Genomic DNA, 27,121 nt, shown 5'->3' with positions numbered 1-27,121 from the left:
GATATGTGGAACCTCTGTTTTTAATACGTCTGAGAAGTGCCACTTCCACTCTCCTCGCAGCTTGTTTCTCTGGGTTTGTAGCTGATGAAAGACTGAGAGAACAGCCTCTACTGACAGGCAGTGCAGGAGATGGCCATTCAAACTGACAGAGCAACACAGAGGTTACCCACTGAAGCCTTCTGAAATGTTCCCAACAGCACTGGAAGAAATCCGCCAGAAAGCTTCAAGTTTCCGAACGGTGAAATTATTCTGCACACACTGCAATGCTTCTCGCTCTCTATGTCTCTCTGTCTGACTCTCCCTCTCTCTCCCTCTGTGGTCTCTCTCTCTCATACCTTTCTAGAATGTGGGAGAATTTGTTGGATTTCAGCTGTCCTGTTTTGGATTGTCTCTGAGGTTTTTGGATGCAGGTGCAGCCACACTCTCAGAAGGAGTGGTGTTTGATTGCAATGTGTTGCATATTTCTATGACAACAAATAAACATCAATTATCATAGTTTCCTCAGGCTTCTTCCCACACCCTCCCGGCAGTAGCTGGCAGGACTGTGTCAGCTAGCTAACCCTGGGAAGCTGTTCTCGTGCAAGCGGAAAAGATAGATAACCTGTTTGGACACTCTCATACTTAGTCTTTACAACAACACACAATCCATGTCAATACATCTTAGTAAGGCTTGACTGGTCAATAGGCAGTTTAAATATTTTGATTTTGATTTTGAGCCGATGACTTTTCTTATTAGAGTTAAAAAAGACTTCCAAAATCAAGCTGTGGCAACCAAGCGTATTGGGTGGTCTATAACTATACTGTTACAAATGAATCTCTACTGTAGTAGCCTGCCTAATTTAGCATCACTGTCAAACCCCTATAGCTGGGCCGGGGTTGCGCATGTTCTCTTTCACTCTGCTGATAAATGGAAAGTTATTTTCCAACCCTTCACTCCAGACACAGACGTGAACTGTGAGCCAAGACCTTAAAGAGTTTCTTGGATACCCAGTCTGTATCACCTCATAAAGTCAGTTAATCAAAGCAACATGCCAGCGTAGCCTCCCCTGTTAGCATGCGTTGGGCTACAGATCAGGGTGTGTGGGGAAGCTCGTAAGCAGCAGGGGTGTGAGAGGGGAGGGCGTTCAGTGATGGAAAGGCCAAATCTGACAGAGAAGAATTGATGGATCATATAAAGTTGCAGTTTCTCAAGCGTGAGATGAAAAGATTTCTCCAATAAACGTGGCACTGAAGACCTTTACTTCTGTCTCTGAAGCTTATTGAAAGGAATGCTCACCCTATGAGTATAAAGATGAGTTGACCATCACATTTGTGTTGATTGAACCAGAACCTCAACAGCAGTGTGTGAATTGAGTTGGTTTCCCTCTCAGAAGCAGGAATGTTTATATCTCTAAGCACTGAAACAACATCATCCATTTATATCTGAGCTGCTTCATTTGATCGATGGTACAACAACAAATTGGATGACAAAAGAGGCGCTCTCGACCCAATAGCTGATTTTCCATTAACAAATGCAAATGCCAGTGACCATGTGTGACTTTCCTGATCACACAATATAAAACACGACAATAGGACATAATAATAGCCTATTGACTCACATTAATCAAACCTTGGGAATTGCTGCAATGTTATCACAAATGCAGTCTCCATAGTTCTCTTATCAGTCAGCATCTTAAGTCATAAATCACCCAGACAGTGATGGAGAGGGAGCTGTGACAAAAGCTGGGTGGAGCTGGACCTTGATCTCAATCATTCTGCCAGTTACTGTATGTTTACTAGATCCAGATTGTCAACTCTCAATGAAAATAGTGCTTGCAGAATCACATTAGCATCCAGGAGGGCCAGACCAGTCCAAACCTTCTCTGACTGTCCAGTTGACTGAGGGCAGTGGCTCTCAAAGTGACTATAGATTTCAGAGTTTTGGCAGACCAATGCTCAGACTACTGTTATAGTCAATGCATTACACTGATATACTATACTGTAGTAGTAGTTGAGTTTCTGACCCATTTTATGGAATGAAAAAGAAGAGAAAATTGAAAACATAACTTCATAGTAATTGTAAAACTATCCTGGGCCAACATCGATTTGGAACACAGCAAGAGTGGCCTATCCTCACTGACATTAAGAAAATAAATATGGTCAGGAAGCGAATGTGGTCTGAAGCGATTTGATGGAATCGATGCATACTTTTCACAACTGACGAGAAGAGGTACAAATTTTGGTTTGAGGCGATGGAGGAAGGGAGGGAGGGGGTCAGGAAGGGATGGAAACATTGAGCATTCATTTCGTCTGCCAGGGCACATATCGTGCTATGACTGAACAACATGGATAACAGTGTTTCTATGTCACGAAGATCCCCATGGTTCACAAGCATAAATTCAATGTTACAGTTCCCTTGAGCTAAAATAGTATGAATTTCCCAAGATTTCACTCAAATTGTTTACAGTACTTTGATTAATAGTTTCTAACCACAACATTTGTCAATGCCAGAGTACACATGAAACATGGGGTTTTAGTTACCCACAGTACAGTAGTAGCATCAGTGTAATATCGCCTGAGTGTTTGATGTTTCATTGTACATTTATTACACTCGCTAGATTACATACAGCTGCATTGGCGGGCTATTTTCGGTAGATTTTCCTTCCATTACAGTGAAAATGCTCCTTCATCTTGCGTTGTGGTGACAGAATGAGAGGACGTGAAGTAAGCTCGGTGCTTTTCTGTCAACAGGTTTTACAGCTTGGGCGGCGAAGGTGTTTTCCTTACATCTGTCAAGTAGCTGCAGGACTACGCAGGCCGCAGGTCTATGGAACACTGGGCGCCGCGCTTTCCGCAAACAAGGAATAAGCCCTTGACAAAAACCCTTTCTAAAAACAGTATGGCGCGGCTGCGGGCTGTGGCACCAGAGAACCACCACTGTAGTGTACCCTATGTTTGACTTGTCCTTCAGACACAAACAAGGTTACATCCATTAGCCAAAGGACAACAGTGTTGAGAGGACTGAATCAGTTGGGTATCTACGTATCTACATAACAATCAAGCACTATGTCTCACATTTCTGAACAGTTCATAATAACCGTTTCCATCACCTAACACATACCATTCTAATAGAGGGTTACTATGTACAGTACCCATTGGCTTTCTTTCAAATGGAGTCTGAATTGACGTAGTTTGAGGAGCCCTTACAGTAACTGAATTTAACTGCTCTCCGGAGAACTTGTTGAAATGTAAGCACAACTGATACCCTGTCTCGTATTGCTGTCTTTCCTTTGAAGGTTGTATCAATGCACCATGTGCTTTAAGAGCTTTTATTAAAAGCTTTCCTCACAGGGGTTCACTTAAATCCATACAAGGCCACTGTAGCAAGGCGTGTGCTGTCTGAAATTTATGAACTGTGTCCCTGCCTCGACTGGCCCAGTGTAGCAATGTTCTGGGTGGGTTGCTGTGGTTACAGATATAACATTGCTGGAGTAGCACCGAGGGACCCTGAAAGCCCACGCTCCTCAACCCCTCAGAGCTTATCTCAAACATCAAGCTGAGGACCAGAGGAGCAGGGAGGGGATCACAAACAGCATGACAACACCAGTCCCATCTGATGATTTCTGCAGATTCAACGCCCAACATTGAAGAGTCATCAAAAAAACGTGTGTAAAACTTTTCAAAAAGGAATTCCACTGTGACAGCATAAAGTCTTCTTTGTTTCCTCTCCTCTAGTTTCCTCTCCTCCCCCCCCCCCCCCCCCTGTTCATGCCACATACCTCTGCTCTTACCAACCAAGCATTTTGCAACTGGTTCAGTTCCTCCTCGGTACCATGGCAAATGGCCATGATGTGGCACAGTCTGTCACTGTCATTGGTTCTCTACAAGGACCTGAGGCCCTTTGTGTGGCTCTTCATTTAAATCTCTCCTGGATTTCCATGCCTTACCCACCCTCTGGCTGAACTGGGCACGTGTTTACTGGGGTCAGGGCAAGAGGTGTACTCTCACATCCTGTCTGTCTGCCACATGCTTCATGTTGGTGGTCCCGAGGGAGACAAACTGCTCCTTTATAGCTTCAAGCCTTGTTGTGATTAATGACTCTAATTGTCACTGTGACAGAGTCTTCCTCTCAGCCGCTATACCACCTACCATGTATACACAGACGTTGTAGATCTGATCTAACCATAGCACCAGTGCAGGCCGTTGGGGTGTTTGATACCAATCCTCATTCCATTCCATGCATTACAATGAGCCTCTACCTCCACCGGCCTCCCCTGCTTTCCACCTACAACATGCTTATTAGCTCTCATACTTCACACGCTAGAGCGCTGAATGATGGTATGCCTGAGATACACAAACACAGGGATACATATCGTGCAAGACAAAACAAGCCAGAGTGATAAATCTCAACAGAGCCATAACGTCCAGGCCGCATTCCTGAGAAGGCTCCAGGGACAATGACATGGCATTAAAGCTTTGCATGAACAGAACAGCCAGGAGATTGCTTAAAGTGCTACACTTTAACAGTACTGGTTCTTCTGTTTCAATTAAAAGGTCACATTTACACAGAAGAAAAAAGAAATCCGGGAAATGGGAAAAGAGACTTCTCAGACATGACAATTACCCAACACTGCTCTACGTACTCTGTGTTTTGTTTCCGATGGATGATGGTCCCGTGAAGGAAATTACATTGTCCTGCTTTTTAACATTTGATATATCAACTGACCATTTACAAGCCCCTGAAATGCACCTAAAATACACCCTTCCAGGCAAGATCAACAAAGGCACAAACTCTGTAGCGCTTAAAAAAGAAGACACTGCAGCACTTTAACTGCGGTCTTAAATAAACCATGAGAGTACATAGGATAGTAAAACCGACATGCAGGAATTGTGGGCTGTAATGAAAGTCAATGGCTCTATTCTGTTCTGTTTGAATATGAGGAAACATGAGCAAAAGAGTCATAACAATGTATAATGAATGAATGAATGAATGGTCTTTATATATTGTATTATCTTTATAATGTATATAAATACACTAATATAACAGTTAGAAGCAAGCAGGCCAGTATTTAGGCATAAGCTTAAGCAGCATGTGTGTGTGTGTGTGTGTGTGTGTGTGTGTGTGTGTGTGTGTGTGTGTGTGTGTGTGTGTGTGTGTGTGTGTGTGTGTGTGTGTGTGTGCTCATGTGTGCATGCATGTGTGTGTGTGTGTGTGTGTGTGTGTGTGTGTGTGTGCGCTCATGTGTGCATGCATGTGTGTGTGTGTGTGTGTGTGTGTGTGTGTGTGTTTGTGTGTGTGTGTGTGTGCGCACATGTGTGCATGCATGTGTGTGTGTGTGTGTGTGTGTGTCTGTGTGTGTGTTGGCTGAGTGTTGGCTGCGTGTTGGCTGTCTTACCTCTGCAGGGTGAGGTTGAGGTTGTCTGTACAGGCTTTGATCTTGTTCTGAGCCTCCAAGTGGTTCATGCTGTCAGAGGCGATGCCATCAATAGACAGGACTACATCTCCCACACTGATCTTGGCGTTGGCCGCCTTGCCCCCATCAGTCAACTGCAAAGACATAAATCACAAATATTGGTTTATGTATGGTAAGATTAAGTCCTAAAACACATGCACATACAGCATTCAAACCATACAGTGCATTCACTGAAGCCATGAAACATCAGTATCTCTGGGGTGAGGGACATTTTGCCTTATTGACCTTCGCTACTCTACTGTGAGGGTATGTAGTCTCCAAACAGTGGAGAGCACAACGATATGCTTCCTCCCAGAGCACAAAACAGTCACACTCTGTCACAGATTAGATCTGTGTACACGTTCCCTCTTTAATACTGACCAAACCTTCGTAAACAAACTTGAGTATCCTTGAATTTACTTCCAAACTCTAGTCCAGCACTGTCCCAGAACACGTTTATCAGAGAACAAAAGGCTGAGGCATGATCCGTCCCGTGAGCAACCCTCGAATGAAAACAGGAAATTATTGTTGAGAAAAATGATAAAATGACACGATAAAATATTCATTATTTAATTTTGCTCAGCATTGTGCTCTCTCTCTCTCTCTCTCTCTCTCTCTCTCTCTCTCTCTCTCTCTCTCTCTCTCTCTCTCCATGTCTTATGTAACCTTTGTTATGCAACACAGGCGTGTTCTCTTCTTCACGACGCCACTTATCAGTGGGACCCAGAATAGCCTCAGCAAACACCCCTGGGACAGACAGACCTCTACACGTGCTGGCTGTGCTGCTGCTCCAAGGCCTCTTTGAAGTGAGAAGACGGAAGCATGTCATATATCTCCCCCGACTTAAAAAGACGTCCGGACAGCTAATGATTTTATAATCTAGGTGGCATGCCTCGGACTTCTAAATCAAACCCCGGATTTGAAGTAAAAGGCACGTGGAAATCACGGCCAAGACATTCCACCCTTGACTAATACTCTTTCTCTTGAGGACATTCAAACCCACTTGGCTTTGATTTAAAAAGGCATCCCGATGATAAAGACCGGGCCATACATTACCCTAACCTTTTGATTCTGAGAGTGTAGTGAGAGGAGCTTATGAAGAGGTTCCCATGAGTTACAGCCTTCAGACTAGGCCTCAGGTCTACTGTGCCAGATCAGGCAGACAGACAGACAGACAGGTTGGCAGGGCCATACTGTATGACTGGAGGAGACACACCATAATCTATTAGAGCGCTAGGCCATCCGTGTGTCAGAGCTGTGTGCTTAGAGAGACTGTTTAACTATTGTTTGCTTTATCGTCCCATCTTTGAGAGGTTGTGATGTACTGTGCCGAGCTGCCTGAGCAACCACAGGGAGGCCTTGTTGGTCTTGGAGGAAGGATGTGATCTTATCTGAGGCGAAGTAATGAACTGGAAGCTGAACTTGAGCATGGTGTGGAGGAGACCACGGTTTACTACAATATATCCTGGTTTGTGTTATCTAATCAAGTGTGAAGAAAGATCAGCTCTAATACCGTGATGTCATACCGTGATGTCATACTAGATCTATGACCATGTGAGAGGTTGTGAGAACAGAAAGAAAGGTTGTGGGAAAGGTCCTGAGGAGAGTGGAAAACATGGGGGGGGGGGAACTGCAACGACAATCTAAAGGAGTTCCTTAGAGATATCTGTTATCTGACCCACATCTTTGTCATGACTTCATTAACAGCCAAAACAACTGACAAGCCCGTACTGTACATCCATGATGTAGCTAACACTATTTGTTCCATGCAGCTTTAAGGTCCTTTCCTTCCTGCAATCATCCTCCATTTCATCCTAATTGAAAGCAACCCCACTGGAGGACAAAGCAACCCCCCCACCCGAGGTTGGTCTAACTCTATGGTGACTCTCCTCCCCAGACAACAGGTGGGGGTCTGGTGCGTCACATCTTCCATTCCGCTCGCTAGTTTGGAGCTGCTGCTTTAACACAGGATATGCCCGGACAGGAAGCGGCCTGATGAAACCATGACGATGGCGGGATGACTCTCCCCCAGGTATGACGAGGGAGCGAGGGAGTGATTGGCGATTACACAAGCATGCCTGCAGCTCGTCAATCGCTCAACACGCTCCCTTACACGTCAACACCTGGGGAGTCACGGCGCCATCATCATCAGACAGGAACAAACGTTGCTCTGGGCTGTTTTTAGTATTCTAGGATGCTCACCTCTGAACATACTGTCCTATGGCCTTATTACTGCACTTCATAGAGTGTACAGTAGCAGCCAGGGTGCAGGGAGGGTTGAGGGGTAGTGTATGTGGTGGAGGGCTGCAGATGTAAGAACACAGAGCCTAACGAGGCAACAACATGTTGTGGGGAGGACTTGTCTACGTCAGACTATTTCACTCTTACTTATGACCTATGACCATAACAATGTGTTGCCCCAGCCAAGAATGTCATGCATCATTACAATCACCTAAGACACAAAGAATTGTATTTAAATGTGACTCACCAAACATCACTCTCAACGTAAAATCTCTCATTCGACTACACACGTTGCCGTGAGTCATTTTGGCTCCTCATCACACAGGGGCTTTGTGATTCATGTTCGTGAGTACTCAGCCATAGGAGAGCTGTGTCCGTCAATGCCCTATTCAGCCCATTCAGGGCATTGTGTGTTTGAGAGAGGGAGAGCATAAAGAGTGGAGCTGGGAAGCATGACGTATGATGTATAGACCTGAACACAACACACACAACACATCCCTCTCTCTCTCTCTCTCTCTCTCTCTCTCTCTCTCTCTCTCTCTGCTGACAGGGAATCCCTTCAGTCCGGGAAGTTAGATAACTCGGTAGTGCAGTAGGTAGACTTTGTGTGACACAATAGACTCCCTGTTGTTCCTACAGAAGTCAAGAGGATACAGTACTGTATGGAGGTGAGGATTAATTTGGGGTTCAGCTCCATAATGAGGCAGAGAGGGCTGGGAGACTGAATGTCTTGGTTTACACTGCCAGTCAGAGTATAAATGGGGGGGGGGGTAATAACAGCAGGGTACACAGTGACACATTTTCTTTGGGTTTTCCTTTTTTGGTGTTGTTATCAGTGACATCAGAATGCACAGGAAGCACAGGAAGCATAGCTCAGGCATATGCACATACCATACTCAGACATGGGTTACTTAGGGCACTTATGTTCTGTTAAGTGCGCAGGCGGGGCAGGCACACACAATGCACTGTTACACACATGCAAAGACACAAACTCTGCATCTCTCTCTCTCTCTCTCTCTCACACACACACACAATCACACATATACACACACACACACACACACACACACACACACACAAGCACACAAACAGAAGTCAGAAGAGTGACTTGGATCATTTCACTTTAGGACTGCTCAGTGAAATCACTTAAATTGCTCTCTGGGGTTTAACTGGTGTCCAATCTGAAAGTGCTAAGTACAAACCCCATTACTGTGAGTCTAAGCACCCCCTGAGGAATAACACTCTGTTCTGCAGCCCCAGACCAAAGGAGAGGCAACACTCTGACCCACACCAATCAGAGACCCTCCACAGCCCTAGGGTCAAGAACAGAGTCAACACCAGGGTTATGGGACGGAGCACGGACAGTCAAACACTCAGCAGGAGCTGGGATTCCACTGGGTTCCAAGTTATTTGTGTGTGTGTGTGTGTGTGTGTGTGTGTGTGTGTGTGTGCGTGTGTGTGTGTGTGTGTGTGTGTGTGTGTGTGTGTGTGTGTGTGTGGATAGTGAGTAAAACAAGCACATAGACACAGGTACATCTGGACAGCCTTAGCCATGAGGCATCCACCATAGATTGTGTCCATGGAGTTTAAAGACAACAGCCTGCTGGATACTCGTAGACTATATTTGGTTAGACGTCAAACGCTTATCATCATCTCCAGACACACACGGCTTTCTAAAGAGAGGCTATGTTTCCTTAAACGCTCTGATGAAAGAGTCTACCATGCGGCTTACTGTCTGTTGAATGGTAATGTAGAGAACAGAGAGCACTTTATCAGCCAGGCGCCCCACAGACATACACTGTCTTTCTCACACAAGTACAAGACAAATACACGTCATGCTGAGAATCCCTGGAATCTCCTCTCTATAAATATCATAAAACTAGAAAGGCACAGGACACCGAATGTGATAGAGAACACAAAGGTACACACACTCTGTATGCACCATTCGACTCCACCTCCACAGTGAAATCACAGCACACCTTACAACGTTTTAGCCGTCCCTCAGTCAACGCCGGGAACAAAATGATAAGTCTGAAGAGACTCCACATCAGTCGTCACATCCTGGTCCAGTTCTACAGGGCCGTCATAGAAAGCATCCTGACATCTTCCGTCACTGTCTGGTACGACTCTGCGTCTGCCCGATCCGAGGCCAAGCTACAAAGAGTCGTACGGACAGCTGAGCGGATCATCGGCTGCCACCCTGCCTCCCATCACAGACCTCCGTAGCTCCAGATCACTGAAGAGAGCATGCAAGATTGTGGCTGACCCCCTCACATCCAGCTCACAGCTTGTTAGAATTACTCCCTTCTGGACAGCGCCACAGGGGCCACCAGGTCAAAAACATCACATAAAAGCACCAAAATACAACCCTTCTTTTGTTTCACAAAAAGCAACAGAATGCTCCTCATTATATTTGTGTGGCAGACGAAAATGAGGCAGCTGTCCAAAAACGGATGAAATATTGTTCCTTCTTTTCCTGCCGTGCTCTGGTGAATGTGATCTGGATGTGACCACATAATGCACGCTGGTTTCTGTGGTGCTCTGCCACAGTGCTGGCTTCATAGCTGGGGCCCTTAATGTTAATGAATGGCTGTTCCACCCGGATGGCACCCGCTTCTCTCCTGGTTCTGCAGAGGGAGAAACATATCCCAGCTGCCTGCAACTCTCTGTGGGTTTATGCCTGAAGCTGAGTAAAAGCAGGCTGGGTTTAGTAGCGGTTAGGGTGATAGATGACTCTGTTTGCTGCCTCGTGGTGATAATATCAACTGTAGTTGGCCAGGGGGGCAATGTGCTCTATCCTCTGGTCCAATGACAGGGCACCTGGACTATAGAAACAATTTAGTATTTAGTATCATTAGTATTATTATTTAGTGCCATTCAGTACTTCACTACAGATAGCCAGTTAAAAAATAAGGGTCTATTCAGTCTTGACAAATGGTGATTCTCATCAAGATGGATTAAGTGAGAGCTGAGCGGTATAGCTTCATCTTAACCACAGAGAGTCAGATAGAGAGAGACAACTCCGGTGTGAAGGAGTGCTTTCTTATAAAGACAAAGAGGCAGTTTTAGATGTATCATTATTTAGCTCGTTATTTAGAATGTATCAGACATTATCCTAATATATTATTCGAGAACATCTGCCAGAAACATTATTGGTACTGTTTATTTCCCTTCCTGTATAATTCTATCAACCAACACTTAATGTGACTTTTATCAAATATTTCATCCAGCTCCCATAACGAAAGACATTTACACTCCCCTCTCTACATTTCTGTCATATTTTTCCTCGTATCTTCCATAATCCTTACACATGTATCTCTCATAAACTAACTCAGCAACCCAGACTTTAAGTAAGTTAAGCAACAAGCTTCATACACACACCTCCCATACCTCTACCCAGTCAACCCATGGGAGAATAGATATAGCGATATGTCACAGAATATCCCCATTCTGATGAAAGCATTCAAGTTGGCCTAGCCCTTAATGCCATGAGCCTATTAAATCAACCATTGTGGATAGTGAACAAGCTACTGCTTGTCCTTACTTCGCTTATGAGCACTGACGGTTCCTCACCAAGCCAGTGAGTGAGGCAGCTGAAGTGTTTATGGTCGCTGCATTTTTTAGGAGTCATGTCACAGGAAGTGACTTTTGTGGTGAGAGAGCGGAGAGCTTGTGAAATGGAAGTGACGTCTGTCTGAGGCAGAGAGAAGACCTGACAGACAGAGACCTTATATGGGGTTGCGACAGGCAACCACGTATCTCCCTGATAGAGGCTATGAATGCGGTCGACGAACAGACAAGCCCTCAAATGGAAAATGATAGACCATGGTGAGAAAAACGGCGTTTATCACGTCTCGGTTTAAAAGCAAACACCTGGAATCAAGTCAGAGCGGGTCAGATCACTCTCGGTAATTGACTGATACTTTATGTCAATAACCATGTGAATAATACCATCGGCCAGTCTGCCCTAAACTGTCATAGGCCTAGTAATAAACCTGAAAATACACAAATACAATACAAGTCGAGAAAAACATGAATGTTTGATTCTCACCCCTAGCCCATCAACTTGTGACCGTAATGCTACAGTATGTTGTAGGCGTAGATTTGATACCCAGCTGGTGTTACACTTTAACGACCTGGCTGCCCCCTTGGATATGCTGTCATAATTCCCATACAGTACAGTAGGTGCTCACACAAGTGACTCATTTCCACTCCACCGCTCCAACAATACAACAGCAGTGAGAATCGGTTTCCTCCGGTCGAGAGTCTGCTGAGAGTGGAGGGAGGCGGGGGAGGCGGGGGGAGGCAGCCCCAGCACGTCTCCATAAAGCTGATTAAAAAGCAAGGCCCTGATGCCTGAACCCTCTGCCCTGTAAAACCACTGGGATGAATCTGTCGAGGCAGCATTCCACAGTCGGCGTGCAGCAGGCAGCAGCTTTACCGCAACCTGCTGGGCCAGAACAAGCAGAAGAAATGGCCCGCGAAGAACAGAGCGTAAGCAGAGGGCTGGGCAGGCCTGTTCTCCAGGTGGCGTCCTGTCTGTTGTATCAACGCACCTGTTACAACCTGTACAGATTGTTGCATGTCTCTAGACAGAGAAGTGTACTTAACAGGAGAGGACAGGAAATGAAAGGATTGAGAGAGGGGGGAAATAGGTCGGATGGGGAGGGGGGGTGAGGAGAAAGGAGCAGGAAGAAATGGGGTACGGTAAGTGTACGAGAGGAGAGGATAAAAGAAGTAAGTGTTCTTTTTTTCTTTGAGGAAAACATTCCAGTGAAAGCCACTTGAACAGAGGCAGGCTCTTGTCTGTGTCTCCAGCTTGGTTGTCATGGTCTGATTCCAGTCGGCTTCTCCTGCGGCCATGCCTCCAGAAGACAGGAGATACGCTAGCAGACCGGCGTTGGCACTCACGCCTAATGCCATGACAACGCAAACAAAGCAACACATTCCAAAAGCAGGGCCAGCATCAGAGGCTGAATACTGAATAGTCAGCTTAGTTAAGAAACATATCCCTAAATCCTCAGGAATCACCTGATAACCATATGTCAAACACAGCACGTCCCGTTTGCTACAGCTGACTGTGGGCAAAAATAGCATGCAGGGACGATTTGGTAAGGCTGTGTGTGTGTGTGTGTGTGTGTGTGTGTGTGTGTGTGTGCCTGTGTTTGTCTCTGTGTGTGTGTGTGTGTGTGTGTGTGTGTGTGTGTGTGTGTGTGTGTGTGTGTGTGTGTGTGTCTGTGTGTGTGGAACATTCACACAGGAAGTGGGAGATTAACTCTGATTTCAGACATATTTGTCAGGTCGTGTGAGACTGAAGGCCTGCTATCGAGGGCCCACATAGCCTCTCACTCATCGACCGTGGGGAGCAGGACATGGTTACTTTCTGGGTTGAAATGTGAGGAGACTGGGAGAATAAAAAAACATGCCACATTGTGAAATCTGAACAGAAACATGCCATATTTCATTTACTGTATATTCTTATACCACTACAGTATATACTTACATAACTCTAAAATAAATAGTTTGGACATAAATTCCCCATGCTTTTCACATTGTATGAACAGTATGAAGCTGGATGAGGTGTTCGCTAGCAGAGTCTTTTTGAAAAGTGTTTTTCCTGTGCAGACATTCCTGATGTCATGCCATCTCGTTTGTCTTCTGGGCCAATTACTTCTTGATCTCAAACATTTGACATTTTTCAACAAACAAAAAAGCATTTGTGGGGAGCGATATAAATCAAAACGGAGTGATAACTGGAACGATGGATATTCTTTTTTCTTGTGCCATGGCATCAGGGAGATTGAAAACAGCTGTCTGTCTACAAAATACTCGAGAGCATACAGATCTACGTTCGTATTGCACAGAGAAGACTGTTTGCATAGCTACACTATGAAACCCATACTTTCATGAAACCCATACTTTTAGCCCAACAAACCTTGAGACTAGAGACTATAAAGCAGTTCCTTAAAATGTACATGTTTGAAAGATGACTGAACCAGGATTTAAACTGAGTTAATTAAAGAGAGGCTCAACGTGGTGTTACTGTATATCCAGTTAAAGAGACGCTACAGGATTTTTGTCACAAAATCTTTACATACAATTTTGGCTTAAGTGTTAGTGTATATAATGTTCACCAATTGTGTATCTCATTCGACCACACAATCCACAGTATGAGGTCAACCTACGTTTGCAAAAAAAGCTTTTGTTGATGGGAGTGGGGAGATGTGCCCCTTTCTGTCCAAAGTAATTTCTTAACAATACTTCTGTCTATTTAGGGGACCCAATTTTAGAGTGCTAATTTTAGAACTAATGGCTGAAATTATACAAACATCATGTAGCATCTCTTTACAGTTTTTTACGATTGCTAACTCACCATGTTCAATACTGAAACCACAGTTTCACAACTCTTCATACAGTCTGCATTCGTAACACTCATGTTGGCCAATGACTTCATTCATGTCTCAAAAGAAGCTCGTTCAACCACACACTGTCAACAATGTTCACTCAGAAGCATACACTGTCATTCATAACATTCTGACTTACAAAATACTAACAACAGGGAGCATTACATAGTTTTAATGATTTTCACAAGAATGAATATTTCATTATAAAAATGGTTTGATTTATAGTAATCATAGACAGAATAGTTGACTGTACAACTGTAAAGTATTAGGCAACAAGAATGAATCAGAAATGCCGCAATTTGCTTATATTCTTTATTCTATCATTTGCTTCTATGTATTCTGTTTTATCCTTTTTTTTCAGTATCTTTGCAGAAAGTAAGTTACGGTACATTTACTTCAAAGTACACTACATTTACTTGTGTAAAATGAAAAGTGAAAAATAAAGTGGAAGATGCAAAGTTCAAATAAAAAAGAAAAACTGAAATTCCAGGCCTACAATACAATAGCAATCACACCAAAAATGTCTCACTCCTGAGGATTTTGGTCCACCCTCTGGTCTGCATCTGGTCACATCTAATGTCTTCCCAGGCAATGCATCTAGTCTATTTCATTTCATAGTATATATTCTGCTAATGTAATATTTTCTAGACATTTCAATATGATTACTGCAAATAGTGAAAATCCCACCGCTCATCCGTTATCAGACTTTGCTGAGGTTCTGGAACTGAAGAGTATCAATAGAGTGCAAAATAACAGCATCTGCACACTCAAACACTGTGCAAAAAAACTGTTTATTGCGAGCTTTCTGTCATATATGATAGGAATATGATTACTGCAAAATTGCACCAAATAATTCAGTTTTGAATGTGTTCTTCAGAGTTTTGAACACAGTATGTTAGCAATGAAAAAATGTGTTGCAAATACATAGTATTTTGCAAGTGGGGGAGTTTGAATGAGAGAAGTGTTATGGCATTTGGAGAACGTAGTCATTGAATGCATTCTGTATGAAAGCAATGCACAAATCACAGAGAAAGAGTCACAGTTTTGTTCACATGGGTTTCTGCTCTGCTGACTGTATGAAGAGTTGTGAAACTGTGGTTTCAGTATTGAACATGGTGAGTTAGCAATCGTAAAAAACTGTAACAACCATTTCATTCCCATCAGCCCATTGCCTTAACTTTCACTTTGCATCATGATTGACTTCACCATTTAAACTCCATCTGACATTCATCATCAGACATAGAGTGGAAGTGTTGATGTAGTCTTGGCTCAATATCTTGGCCCTTGAAAGTACGTTTTATCGTAAATAATGTCTGCTCTCTCTCACTCTGCTTCCTATTGGATAGCCCTGCCATTTCAAGGCTGCGATGATGGGGAAATCAGAAAGAAAATATATTAGGTTCCTTTTTTATGAGAGCAACAAGACTTCAAGGCATTCTCACTCTCTATCGATAGGATCAAAGATGACTTTGGCCATTGCTGAGTTCTCAGGGTCATGAGACCGTTCCCATACAGGCATCAGGAGAGGAGACTGAAACCCAAACATTCCAATCGTGGAGGAACTTATGAAACACAGAGGACACTCATCTCTGATCCAAGAGGCATAAATCTCAGAAGGGATAGAGAGAGAGGTGATGCTGCCTACCCTCACCACCTGGGGTCTGCCTGTCAGGAAGTCCAATGGTGGTGCATTGGTCCAATGGTGGAGCAATGGTGTCATCAGTGGATTTGTTCGGGCAGTATGCAAATTGGAGTGAGTCCAGTGTGGCAGGTAATGTGGATTTGATTTGGTTCTTATAACCAGCCTCGCCAAGCCTGATAAATGGGTGGTGGAAATAGTCGAGGTTAAGACCCACTGCCAATGGTGTGTTTCATTAAGTTTTTTTGCCATCTTATCTTATTCTTCACTGTGTGTGTGTGTGTGTGTGTGTGTGTGTGTGTGTGTGTGTGTGTGTGTGTGTGTGTGTGTGTGTGTGTGTTTGTGTGTTGATTACGTAGTGTTGGTCTGCATTAGTACCAGAATGGGTAGAAATGTAACCACACATGTCATTTTACAATGCCACAACTGCAAACCATTAAACCTTAAATCTAGAACAATCTGGACGTTTTTACTGTGTATCCCGCTGCGCTTTCAATTGCTATGAATCACTATCTTCCCCATATGGTGCTTTCCCTCTGTCTATTGCTCTTTCTCTCTCACTATCTCTCTCACTATCTCTCCCACTATCTCTCTCTTGGTCTCTCCCTCTCTCTCTCTCTCTCTCTCTCTCTCTCACTATCTCTCTCTTGGGCTCTCACTCTCTCTCTCTCTCTCTCTCTCTCTCTCTCTCTCTCTCTCTCTCTCTCTCTCTCTCTCTCTCTCTCTCTCTCTCTCTCTCTCTCCTATCCCTCCCTCCCTCCCTCCCCCTGGTCCCATTCCTAGCAGACAACAAATCACAGCCCAGTAATAAAGCATTCACATGAATTCATCCACATCCTACTCCACCCAGTCAGAGCTGATAACTGGCACCAAGTACTAATGCTTCTGATTATTCTCTCCAAGCAAATAAAACCTGCATAGCACTACTGAGATTTGAAAGACAAGATAAGGAGGATGCCAAAAAAACACTGTCTGTTCAATATGATATATGATCTGTGCTTGGATAAAGATTTTAAGAGCACAGCAGAATATTCAATATACAACCCCCATCGGATTGTTTTAACACATTAACCCAAGAGACAGATAACAGATTGAGAAACATTAGGCCGATTAGTAGGCCTATAATTTATAAATATTTGGACCATATCTCATTTGGCCTCTCTACTGCACAAACCATTAGGCCTATCTATCTGTATGGTTTCCTGAAATACCAAAGTATTTCTCTATTTTTATTTATTTTTCCTGGACTTGGATTCTAGGAACATCTATCTACACAGTTGGCCTATAAGCCTACTTCTACTAATGTAAATAGACATTACAAATTACCACCATCAGTACTTCATCAAAATATACATGGTAAGCTGACAAGAAGTCGCCTGAACATTGCACATTTCAACATTCAGTCTCACAGGGAGGGAACCCAACTGATCTAAACTGTGTGTGGCTTTCATCTCAGCAATGACGTGGACCGTTACGAGTCAAGACCACGAGAATGCAACTTAGAACCTTGAAGTGCTGGTCAGCATACCATAAAAGTACTGTTGTATTACTATACACAAAAGGACAACTTCATAGCAAAATCAGGAAATGTATAATAGCAGCTTGTGGTTGCATGACAAAACCCAGGCAAGTGGCTGTAAAGAAGATTGACTGGCTGTAATACAGATGTTTACCATGACATCAAAGAGTAGTCTGAGGACTGGCCCAGACCAGAGGAACTGCTCCATCGACCAATAACAACAGCTCTGACTGGACCCAAATCCAGTCACAGCTCAAAATAGCCTGTGTGGTTTCTGCACTTCACTCTAATAGTTGACCCAAAGTATTCATCTAAAAAATAAAAACATTGTTCTTCTCAAAAATGCTTGGTAAATCATATCACTGACCCAATGCCAAATCCACCCAGTATAATCTGCAGTATCCCATGAGCCACACATGGTGTTTTACTGTGAGAGATCACATCCTTCCTATCACACAATATAGTGTAACCTCACTGGCTGAGTTTGACCTGAAAGACTGACTTGAGTTTGACTGTGGTGAGTGTATTTACTGAACTATGAATCAGTGACAACCCTGCCTAATGTATTCCAATAATAAAAAAAGAGGTAATGGATGGCCAGCATTAGGGTTAGGGCTAGTAACAAATCCTATTGAGTAAGATAACTAATTCCAGGTCTGACATAAAGTTGTACATACTGATTTAGAAAGATCACTCCAGTTTTTCACTACTCTCCGGGCCACAATCAAGTCTGAAACTTGAGAAACACAGCGAAGCATGGATGTTTTTGGATGGGGTCCATTTTACCCACAGCCTAGAAAACCCTGCCCTTTGAAACATTACACAGAAACGCATGTGCAAGGACCACACTGACATATACAAATGTCATGTGGATGATGATCTTATGTTGCTGCGATGGCATGGTTGTGTTCACCAGCTGAATCCCACTCCATTCAGAGTGACATTAGCAGGACAGGACCATAATAAGACATAATAAGACAAGGGTAGAGAGAGAACACACCAGGGAGCTCTGCCTCTAATCCAAACAGACTGCTAAAATTAGCTTCTATATGTTCCTGCCTATGTATCACATGTCCCTTCAAAAACAAACAGAGAGAATACAAGGTTGAGAAGGGCAAAGAGGGGAGGAAAAGAGAGAAAGTGCAACAGAGAGAGATGGGGGGGGGGAACTGTGCTGACCCATGTCTGACCTATACTGTAAATGCAAACACATGAAACTAAATCTAGCCATATTTTAGCCTGCAGGAGAAGAGTTATGGAACCTTCTTTCATACGAGAATGTCATTAATAATCATACACTGAATGGACGTGCGGCCTAGTTAGAAGTTGAGCTAATGTTGCCTAAAAAGGAGCTGGTGTATTCACGTTCCCAGATTACTGTGACAGAGAGAGAGAGGGGGGGGGGCTCAGACACCTGCAGTGCAGGACTGTTTCCTTCCTCTGTTAATCAGTGGTGGAACGCTGGTACATATTACATTACATGACTTCAAACTAAGCAGGCAGACTATACAAATACAGTATACAATCTCCTCATCTAGCGTATTCACTAACACTATCATGTCAAGACAGTGTAACACACAGATTTTTTTTGTCCAAGAGAAGAGAAGACTAGACAAGTCTGACATTCTATGATCAACCTGGTCGATGTGAGATGTCAATGACGAACAAAGTCAAATGTCTTCTGAGGATCTGCAGCCCAATCAAAACCCCTGAAATAATCCCATCAGAGTTCACTTTAAGTTTTTTCAGTTCACTTTCATTTTTTAAGGGCCTCGGCTCATCCTAGCAGCATGAGCATGTCCCGTTCCTCTTCTGTATGACTTACAATTCAGACTCCTCTTCTAGCTTTGTAATACTTTGTCCGTGTTATTACTAAGACACAGCTATGTCATGGTTTATTGAGATCAGAGACAAGCTATGGAATCTCCCCATTTGCCCTCCTAACTAATGAAAAGATGCTAGCCAGCTAGATAGCCAGGAAAACAAAGCAAAACACAAACATGCAAGTTCTTGCTGAAACAGGCATTGGTTCTATATACTGTATACTATAGAGTTCAGATGGGATTCTATGTTAACTCTCTCCCGTAATTCAGTGAGCCACTTACACCTGCTGAGATCTAGCATGTGTGAGAGTAAAGCTCTTATTGGGTGCCAGATAGAGGAACCTTGTTCCTGCATACTTCGTCAGCAGGCCATGCAGCCGAGAGCATCCTGGTTAGAATGGAATCAACCCCATCTCAATTACAACTTAATTATTCCTTAATTATACTAACATGCCCTTTTAGCACCGAAACCATAACAAAGGCAATTATGCACCGTAACAATTACGCCGAATTACCACTAAAGAGACCTCATGGACATTGGACTGATCTGTGGTCTGAGACTCTCGTGTGATCTTTGATAGTGCCCTCACTTTAATCTTTTAATAGGTGGGCTAGGGCTAGACTGTTGACAAGTGTATGGAATTGTACTTATTTACATTCCCTACTGTAAATACAGTCATTCAAGATGGCTCCCAAATGTCACGCTGACAGATCTGAACTCCTGACTTCTATTTTAGAACTGAATATTTTGAATGATTACACGAAAACACATAGTAAACAGGTGAACATATTTTCAACCAAGTCACTATGTATCATGTCAAATACCATCCTGTCACGCTCCCTATTCGCTCCAGCCTCTATTCACGGGTACAGAAAGGTAAACAGATCGTAACTGAATAAGATGGGATGACCTACACTACAATAGAATAACAGTTAAGCACTTAAAGCCCTTGAAGCCTTTTAGTCTTTGAGTAGAGAGGAGTGAGAGAGTGATGGGAGAGGTGTTAGGCAGACTGGTGAGAGTGTGGAGAGGGCCCGTCAGTGGAATGACAGACAGATAAGCCTCATGGAACCACCAGGCCCACAGTATGTTTGTCTTAAATAAACAGTCGACTTACACCAGCATTCCTCAGCTCAGCTGAGAGCCCTCTCTCACAGACACTCCTATATGAAGAGCACTCAGCACTGCGTAAAGGCTAGAGTTGACAGGAGATGGATTGTTTCACACTAAAAACTCACTCAGAAGAGTTCTGGTGCTAGTGTCACTGTCAACCGACACAGTGTACTCCCAACCTCTAACCATTTAACCCTACTATACAAAACAAACCTCTCATTCCACAGACATAAATCAATAATAATAATAGTTTTATTGCCATGCAATCAACTTGTTGGATGGATTGGTCAGTCAATTGTTGGAATTTGGTATTTTATGCTCTAGGCAAGGAGTTGGCCATAGACAGCGAACCTGGAGCAATTAGGGGTTCAGTGCCTTGCTCAAGAACACCTCGGCACATGGCCACCTGGGGTTCGAACCACCGAATTGCCGACCCTGCGTTCATTAGACGCTGGCTCTACCTCCTGAGCCACTGCCGCCCTGAGAGGATTCAGAGGGACTACTGTCTTCTTTTGCTCTTAAGGAGGTAGCTACTAGCGGGCCGACTTAAGTAAGATACAGCACACCACGACAGCTAAACTCATCATCCTCTACCCTTCAACAGACCACTCACAGTAAAACCCCAACCTCAGGTTTTTGGGACACAAAGGGAACACTGTCCCACTCCTGTGGATTTGGGAACACAAATGTATCAACTTCTCACCTGCACTCCAAGAGCAACAGAGCTCAGTCTCAAGCTGCGTATGTTGGCGGTGCTTTGTGTCGGAATGGGATTTCCAGTCAGCCGAGTGGTGGATGAGAAAAAGGGCCCATTCCTGATGTCTGGACACCGTCACCGCTGGGAAATAATATGACACTGTGATGTCACTCACTGACCATGTGATGAGGTGGAAATGTCCCAGTAATGTCAATGGGCAAAACGTGGTCAAGTGGAAATCTGACCAAGCAATGTTCACTCTGCTACACTCACCAAGTTTGTGGTGTTCTGACCGACAAGTGACTCATCATAAGCCTTTTGGTGGACAAACGCAGGAGGTCGATTTTTATAGCCAGTGGAAAAGCTACTATTATAAATCCACACATCTACTTGTCAAAACTTGCCAAAATACATCTTTCACAGTGGGTGAACTTGATGATTTTATTGGCATTCATGGTTCTGTAATACTGGTTTTGACACTGAAACACTATGAATGCTGCAGTGTTCCAATCCAGAGAGGTACTTTTGTGGGAAACATGTTCTAGCTCACACCTCTCTAGTAAATCAGGCGTTGTTTTCACTCAAAGCATATAAAGTATCTTGTTTTAGTGCATAAGCCAGGTCACAAATAAAGTGAAGTTAAGTTATTTTTTGTTGCTATCCTATATCTCCCCACTGTGACAAATGAGGTATCAAGCCTGTCTTTATTCATGCAATACTATTCGTCAAAATGTAAATGCCAACATTAACATTGTGTTTCTCTTGGAGGGTTTGGAAGATTCCATGCTAGAGATGCAGCATCATTCAAAATGATGTCTTTTAAAACATATGGTTGTCAAGAATCCATGGATCTCTGAAAGGCTATTTTTCTTCCTTTCGTACAGTATCACCTCCAAAACAAACACACGCACACGCACACGCACACGCACACGCGCGCACACACACACACACACACACACACACACACACACACACACACACACACACACACACACACACACACATTAGTTCCACATACTTGAAAACCTTGAGACTATGGTGATTTCTTTTGTTGCCAGCATAACAGGAAATGACACAATAGTACAAAGCATTGCAGAAAATAGATTTGTCCATCTGCCCAATACAGTTCAGTCAACTTAATTGACAGGTTACTGAGGTATTTAGACAAATAGTTTATGATCAGTCAGGCTTAAAACACCTAATAATTGTTTCCCTCTATTTAAAGAGCTCTTTGGTGTATAACATCCATTACCATATAAGGCATTCCAGAGGGGTGATTTCATATGCCTGCCAACTCATCCCCCTTTTGCCTTTATCATGAAACTTATCAGCCCATTAGTGTCATTATCTGCCCCTCTCTCTCTCTCTCTCTCTCTCTCTCTCTCTCTCTCTCTCTCTCTCTCTCTCTCTCTCTCTCTCTCTCTCTCTCTCTCTCTCTCTCTCTCTCTCTCTCTCTCTCTCCCTCTCTCCCCCTCTCCCTCACGGTAGACAAGTACAGTGTCCATCCATCACAACCATCTCCTAGTATATCTCTCACTGCTATGAGAATCCCTTTCTCTCTCTCACTCTCTCTCTTCTCCCTCTCTCTCAGCTGCCATACAATATACATGTGACTGGTATAAATAACTTCCTCTGTCAGGAAGAGCCATTATCTCCCAGAAGACCATGGCATGCGGTGGTCTACAGCTGAAGTGCGTCACAGAGTGAACCGTGCTGCCCCACGTGCCCCCCCTCCACAACCCTGGGCAGGGTAGCCTGGTTCAGGGGCACACAGCCACTTCACATGGGCAGGATGTACTTCTCAGGACCACCGGACCACTTCAAATGACCGCGACAAGGGCAGCTAGCACTCTGCGTGCCACTGACATTCTGTTAGACACGCCAGCACATTGTCGACAGCAGGATAAACAAAACCACATGCTCAAGGGCCAAATAACACAAGGCCCTTTACCAGGCTGCCCTCAGTAAAGGTTTCATGAGCCTATAAATACCCTAGGAGGAGCAGGCTCTCCCAGGACAAACTCAAAAGGCCACCAGAGCACACCCCTCAACCTCCTCTGCCCGCTTGTAAAGAGCTCACAACATTTTTACTGCATCTAGATAGTGTGTTTGTGTACTAGTGTATGTACTAGGGGTATTATGTGCTGGGTGGGGTGGGGCAGGGTGGAGCGGAGGGGTGTTGCTGAGTACCCTCCCGTTAGGAGTCAGTTTTTCCAGGCCTGTCCTGGTGTTATCTCCTGACATGTGTAGTGGGTGTGGTGGAGCTCCTGCTCAGGACTGGCTCTTTCCACTGGGTCAGCAGACAACACAACTGAGCCCCTCTGCCTTAAAAGGACCCCAGTCGCCACACACACTGTGACAGAGCTAGTGGGTGTGCGTGCCCATGTGGTCGAGATTATGAGTGAAAACAAAGCCTTTTACAGGCAGAGTGATAGTGTGTTTGTGTGTGTGTGTGTGTGTGTGTGTGTGTGTGTGTGTGTACATCCATCTGGGTGGGCCAGCTCTACCCTGTGATTATGGCCTCCAAAATCCATCTCCAATGGCCCTGTTTATCCCTCAGGCTCTGTATGTATAGAATGGGTTTATTTGAACATTAATCTAACAACCCATGTCTCTCTCTCACATGATTCTCCCACAATTCTCCCTCTGTAGATTCAATGCGCTCCTCAGTGGATGGAGACATATTCAGTTGGAAGCATTGACTAATGTATTGTATCCATTCAGAAACTGAGAACAGTATCACTGCTCAGTTCAAAGCCCCAAGGAAGCCACATTGCTTTCCCAACAGCCCACACCAGACAGCATCAGTTACTGTCATTGATTTGGCCGTATCTTATGTAAGTAAATGAATGTAGTTGTCTTCTTTTTCGAAGTGGTTGATTTATCAATTCTCCTTTTCAGTACCTCAGCCAAAGCTGACATTGCTTTGCATAGAGAAGTCCTCTGAGACCGTTGGAAAATCCCCAAGGTTAGATGAACCCAATGCTGCCAAACCACTAAGCTCAAAGCTGACATTTTGTATTTGAGTGTGTGTCGATCTTTGGGGCAATATCACTGTTGGCTAGAGAAATTCACATAGGATTTATATCTACTTGATATATCCGAATATGTACTGGATTAAATGTTTCAAGCTCTCAAGCCGTAATGTAAATCTAGAAACAATGTCATTTGTGGCTCAGATATCATCTCTCTGCTGCCCTGTCTGTCTGGCTCAGCGGTTCCCCTAACTACAGCCCTGCGCTTAGGGGTTTTGTCATTGGCCCATGAAGACCTCATACAGTAAACATAGTCATATTCCATTTATTAAAGTTGTTTTGATTTTCAGCTGAGGCCTTTCCATGGTATTTGCATGTCCAGAACAGAGAAAAACTGAAAAAACCTTGGGTTATGACCACATTGGGAGCCCTTCTGTTTCATACTCCATATATTTTACACCCCTAATACCACTGAGACAACATGGGCCCAAACTGACAGCAAATACACTGGAAAACTAACACCAAGGGAGCCCAAGTCAAATCAAACCGACCACAACCAGTCTGAACGTATTCAAATACCAATCAGTCCATGACACGACTTTGTCATTGAGCAACTTCCTTTAAAATGCTACACTTCAAATGCAGTTCAAATTAAGCAAGAATGAATGAACCACTGTGTGTTCACACACCGCAGAGTTAGAGAAAGTGAGTTGTTTCAGGATGTCTCTTCAACGATGAATAGTCACTATCGATTGTGCAATAGCACACACACACACACACACACACACACACACACACAAGTGTCGGTCCCCCTCCTCAAACCACCGACACAAACCAAGTAACTACAACAGGGGAAGGAGGAGCACATCCATCAGCAGCAGAACCGTTCTTCATCCAGCGGGCCTTGCCAGCAGCTCCTCTCAGAGCCCAGAGCCCAGAACCTACAGCATGGAGCCCTGAAGCCCAGAGCTCAGCAGCACCTACACACCCGCCAGATCTCAGCCAGGATTTATGGGGGCCTTGGCTCCCAGACAGATATGACAGTACTGCTGGTTCTCTGCAGGGTTCCCAAGACAGAGAGAGAGAGAGAGAGAGAGAGAGAGAGAGAGAGAGAGAGAGAGAGAGAGAGAGAGAGAGAGAGAGATAGAGAGAGAGAGGGCCATTTGGGGTGAGTTCCACCCCAGGCCTCGGCAGACAGATTGATCGTAGCTCCCTGACGGAAGAGGACCGCCCCATTGCATCCAGCGGCCCTGAGCCAGACACATAGCCTACATGTGGAGCCCATGCAGTCTGCAGAGCCAGGACACTCAGCACTCTATATCGAAAAGGAGGTACAGGACCCCGGCCGCTAAGACAAACAGACTGAAGAACTGCTTCTACCACAGGGCCGTCAAGGCCCTGAACACAGCAAAGGCCTAAGTTCTGGGCCCAGGACAGTCTGGACGGATTGTATGGCAGCTAGAGCTGAGGCACAAACATGTACATTTCAAGCCTGCAAACTGTGACACTTTAAATAACGTGAAAAAATACTTTTGTGCAATATGACAACCCTAGTTGACTATCTGTGCAGTATAGTACAGTGGATTGTGTACATAGCCTTTATTTATGTAAACCAGCTCCTTACCTTCTTGTGATTTTATTCTTTTTCTAAAAGTGTTTTTTTTTTCCCTTTCCTAACACCAGGGGAGCCACCCCTCCTAAATTTCGTTGTTTGGTACCTGTACTGTAGCAATGACAATAAAGTCCATTCATTCATTCATTCATTCATCTGATGCACACCAAAATAACATGAACGACTATGCCCACTGGCACAGTGTGCTACCGTACAGCACCTGTATCTGGTCTTCACAGATATTCTGAGAAGTTCTGTGACTATGTCAAAAACGTCTGGCGTTATTACTATTCAGCTATGTCAGATAATAAAAATGGCCTGAGAAGAGTCATGGCCGTAGAGGAGTAGGACCCAGATAAAGACAGAGGGAGAGTGACATGAACTGCCCGGGGAGGCTTTGTTGTTGAAACCAGTGGTGAGTGGCACCCAGGGGATGGATGGCACAGGCTGCCTCATCTCTCCACAGCCAGATGGCATAGTGATCACGACTGCCATTCCTGGGAGGTACGTGTCATGGAGTTGAGAGGACGTGTGCGTATGAGTGTGGGATGTGTTGGGGGAAGGGGGAGGGGCTGAATGTGTGCTTTGCGTGCGTGTGTGCGTGTGTATTTGTGTGTGTCACACTCACCTTTGAGATAGTGAGGGGCAGACAGAAGTCCTTTCCCCCCTGCAGTCTGAAGCCCCAGGGGGCGGGGCCAACCAGGGAGACACTGTAGTTGCTGCTCATGATTACTCTGGAGAAACAAACACACCAGAAAAACACAAACATTACATCCACTCTCTCTATGGGCCATGGACATAGACATGTACAGTCTGCAGACTCTCTCGGCCCATAATCGCAAGCCTTTTTATAACTGGCGAGGGACTGTGGATGAAAATTTGCCTTCTGGCTAAATCTGCCGTATTTAAATTGTTTCATGTTCATTAATATGCATTGTCCTTTTACAAATAAAATAAAATAAGAAATGAGAAATAAGAAATAATGTAACAACACATAGGCAAAGAACTACCTAACCCTAACCCTTTATAGGAAAATGATACAGCATTCCCAAACGTTACATTTCTGCAATGCTCGAAGAAAGAACAGCTTTAATCTGTTTGGGCCACTGAAAGTCTCAGAGGTTCTCTGGGTCACTGAAGATGAGTACAGTTTGTATGACAAAACATTCCCAATCAGCGAATGTCAGCGAATTCCCATGAAAACATGTCTCAGCTGTTTTCATAGTAGTATGAAAGGCTACAAAATGCTGATCTCCTCTAACTTTGTTATTAGTTCACTAAATCTTGTTTTTTTGCGGTAACACATGGTGAAATAAATCTGATCTAATCCAGAGTTTGGCATGTCGGCATGTCGGCTCTCTGCTGTCTAAACATCTGCAGAGACAGTAGATATCAACGTTTGGACACGGTCCTTGAGTCTTTTGAAAGAGCGGTTCAAGCAGAAACAACACTGCGATTCAGAGAAGTGAAACATATTTTTCAACGGTAGTGACAGACTTACATAAACGTAGCTTTAATGCATTTGTCAGACAAAAGATGGGAGTAGCACTATGCGTCACATAAAATAAATACTTAAATTTACAGTTCACATAATGTGCATGATATTATCTAACATAAAGATAAGCTCACAGTTTCAACATTTCATTAACATTTACACATTTTATT

At 44.1% G+C, this 27,121-nt stretch overlaps 1 protein-coding gene across 1 annotated transcript in view; it reads right to left on the bottom strand.

The window, feature by feature from the left end:
• The window catches only part of pdlim5b (PDZ and LIM domain 5b), a gene marked incomplete at its 5' end in the record, with an annotated part of 50,571 nt that extends 24,388 nt beyond the window's left edge, over positions 1-26,183 (bottom strand). Inside the window, 2 exons of the mRNA XM_080528837.1 lie at positions 5,376-5,527; positions 26,085-26,183. Of these exons, the coding sequence (XP_080384963.1) occupies positions 5,376-5,527; positions 26,085-26,183 (251 nt within the window). The remainder of the gene's footprint in view (positions 1-5,375; positions 5,528-26,084) is intronic.
• Positions 26,184-27,121: the final 938 nt, after the last annotated feature.

Source organism: Nansenia antarctica (genome assembly GCF_963989245.1).
Source record: "Nansenia antarctica genome assembly, chromosome: 4".
NCBI classification, from domain to species: Eukaryota; Metazoa; Chordata; class Actinopteri; order Argentiniformes; family Microstomatidae; genus Nansenia; species Nansenia antarctica.
The sequence above is the reverse complement of the archived record's forward strand: the minus strand, read 5'-3'. Positions and strand labels throughout refer to the sequence as shown.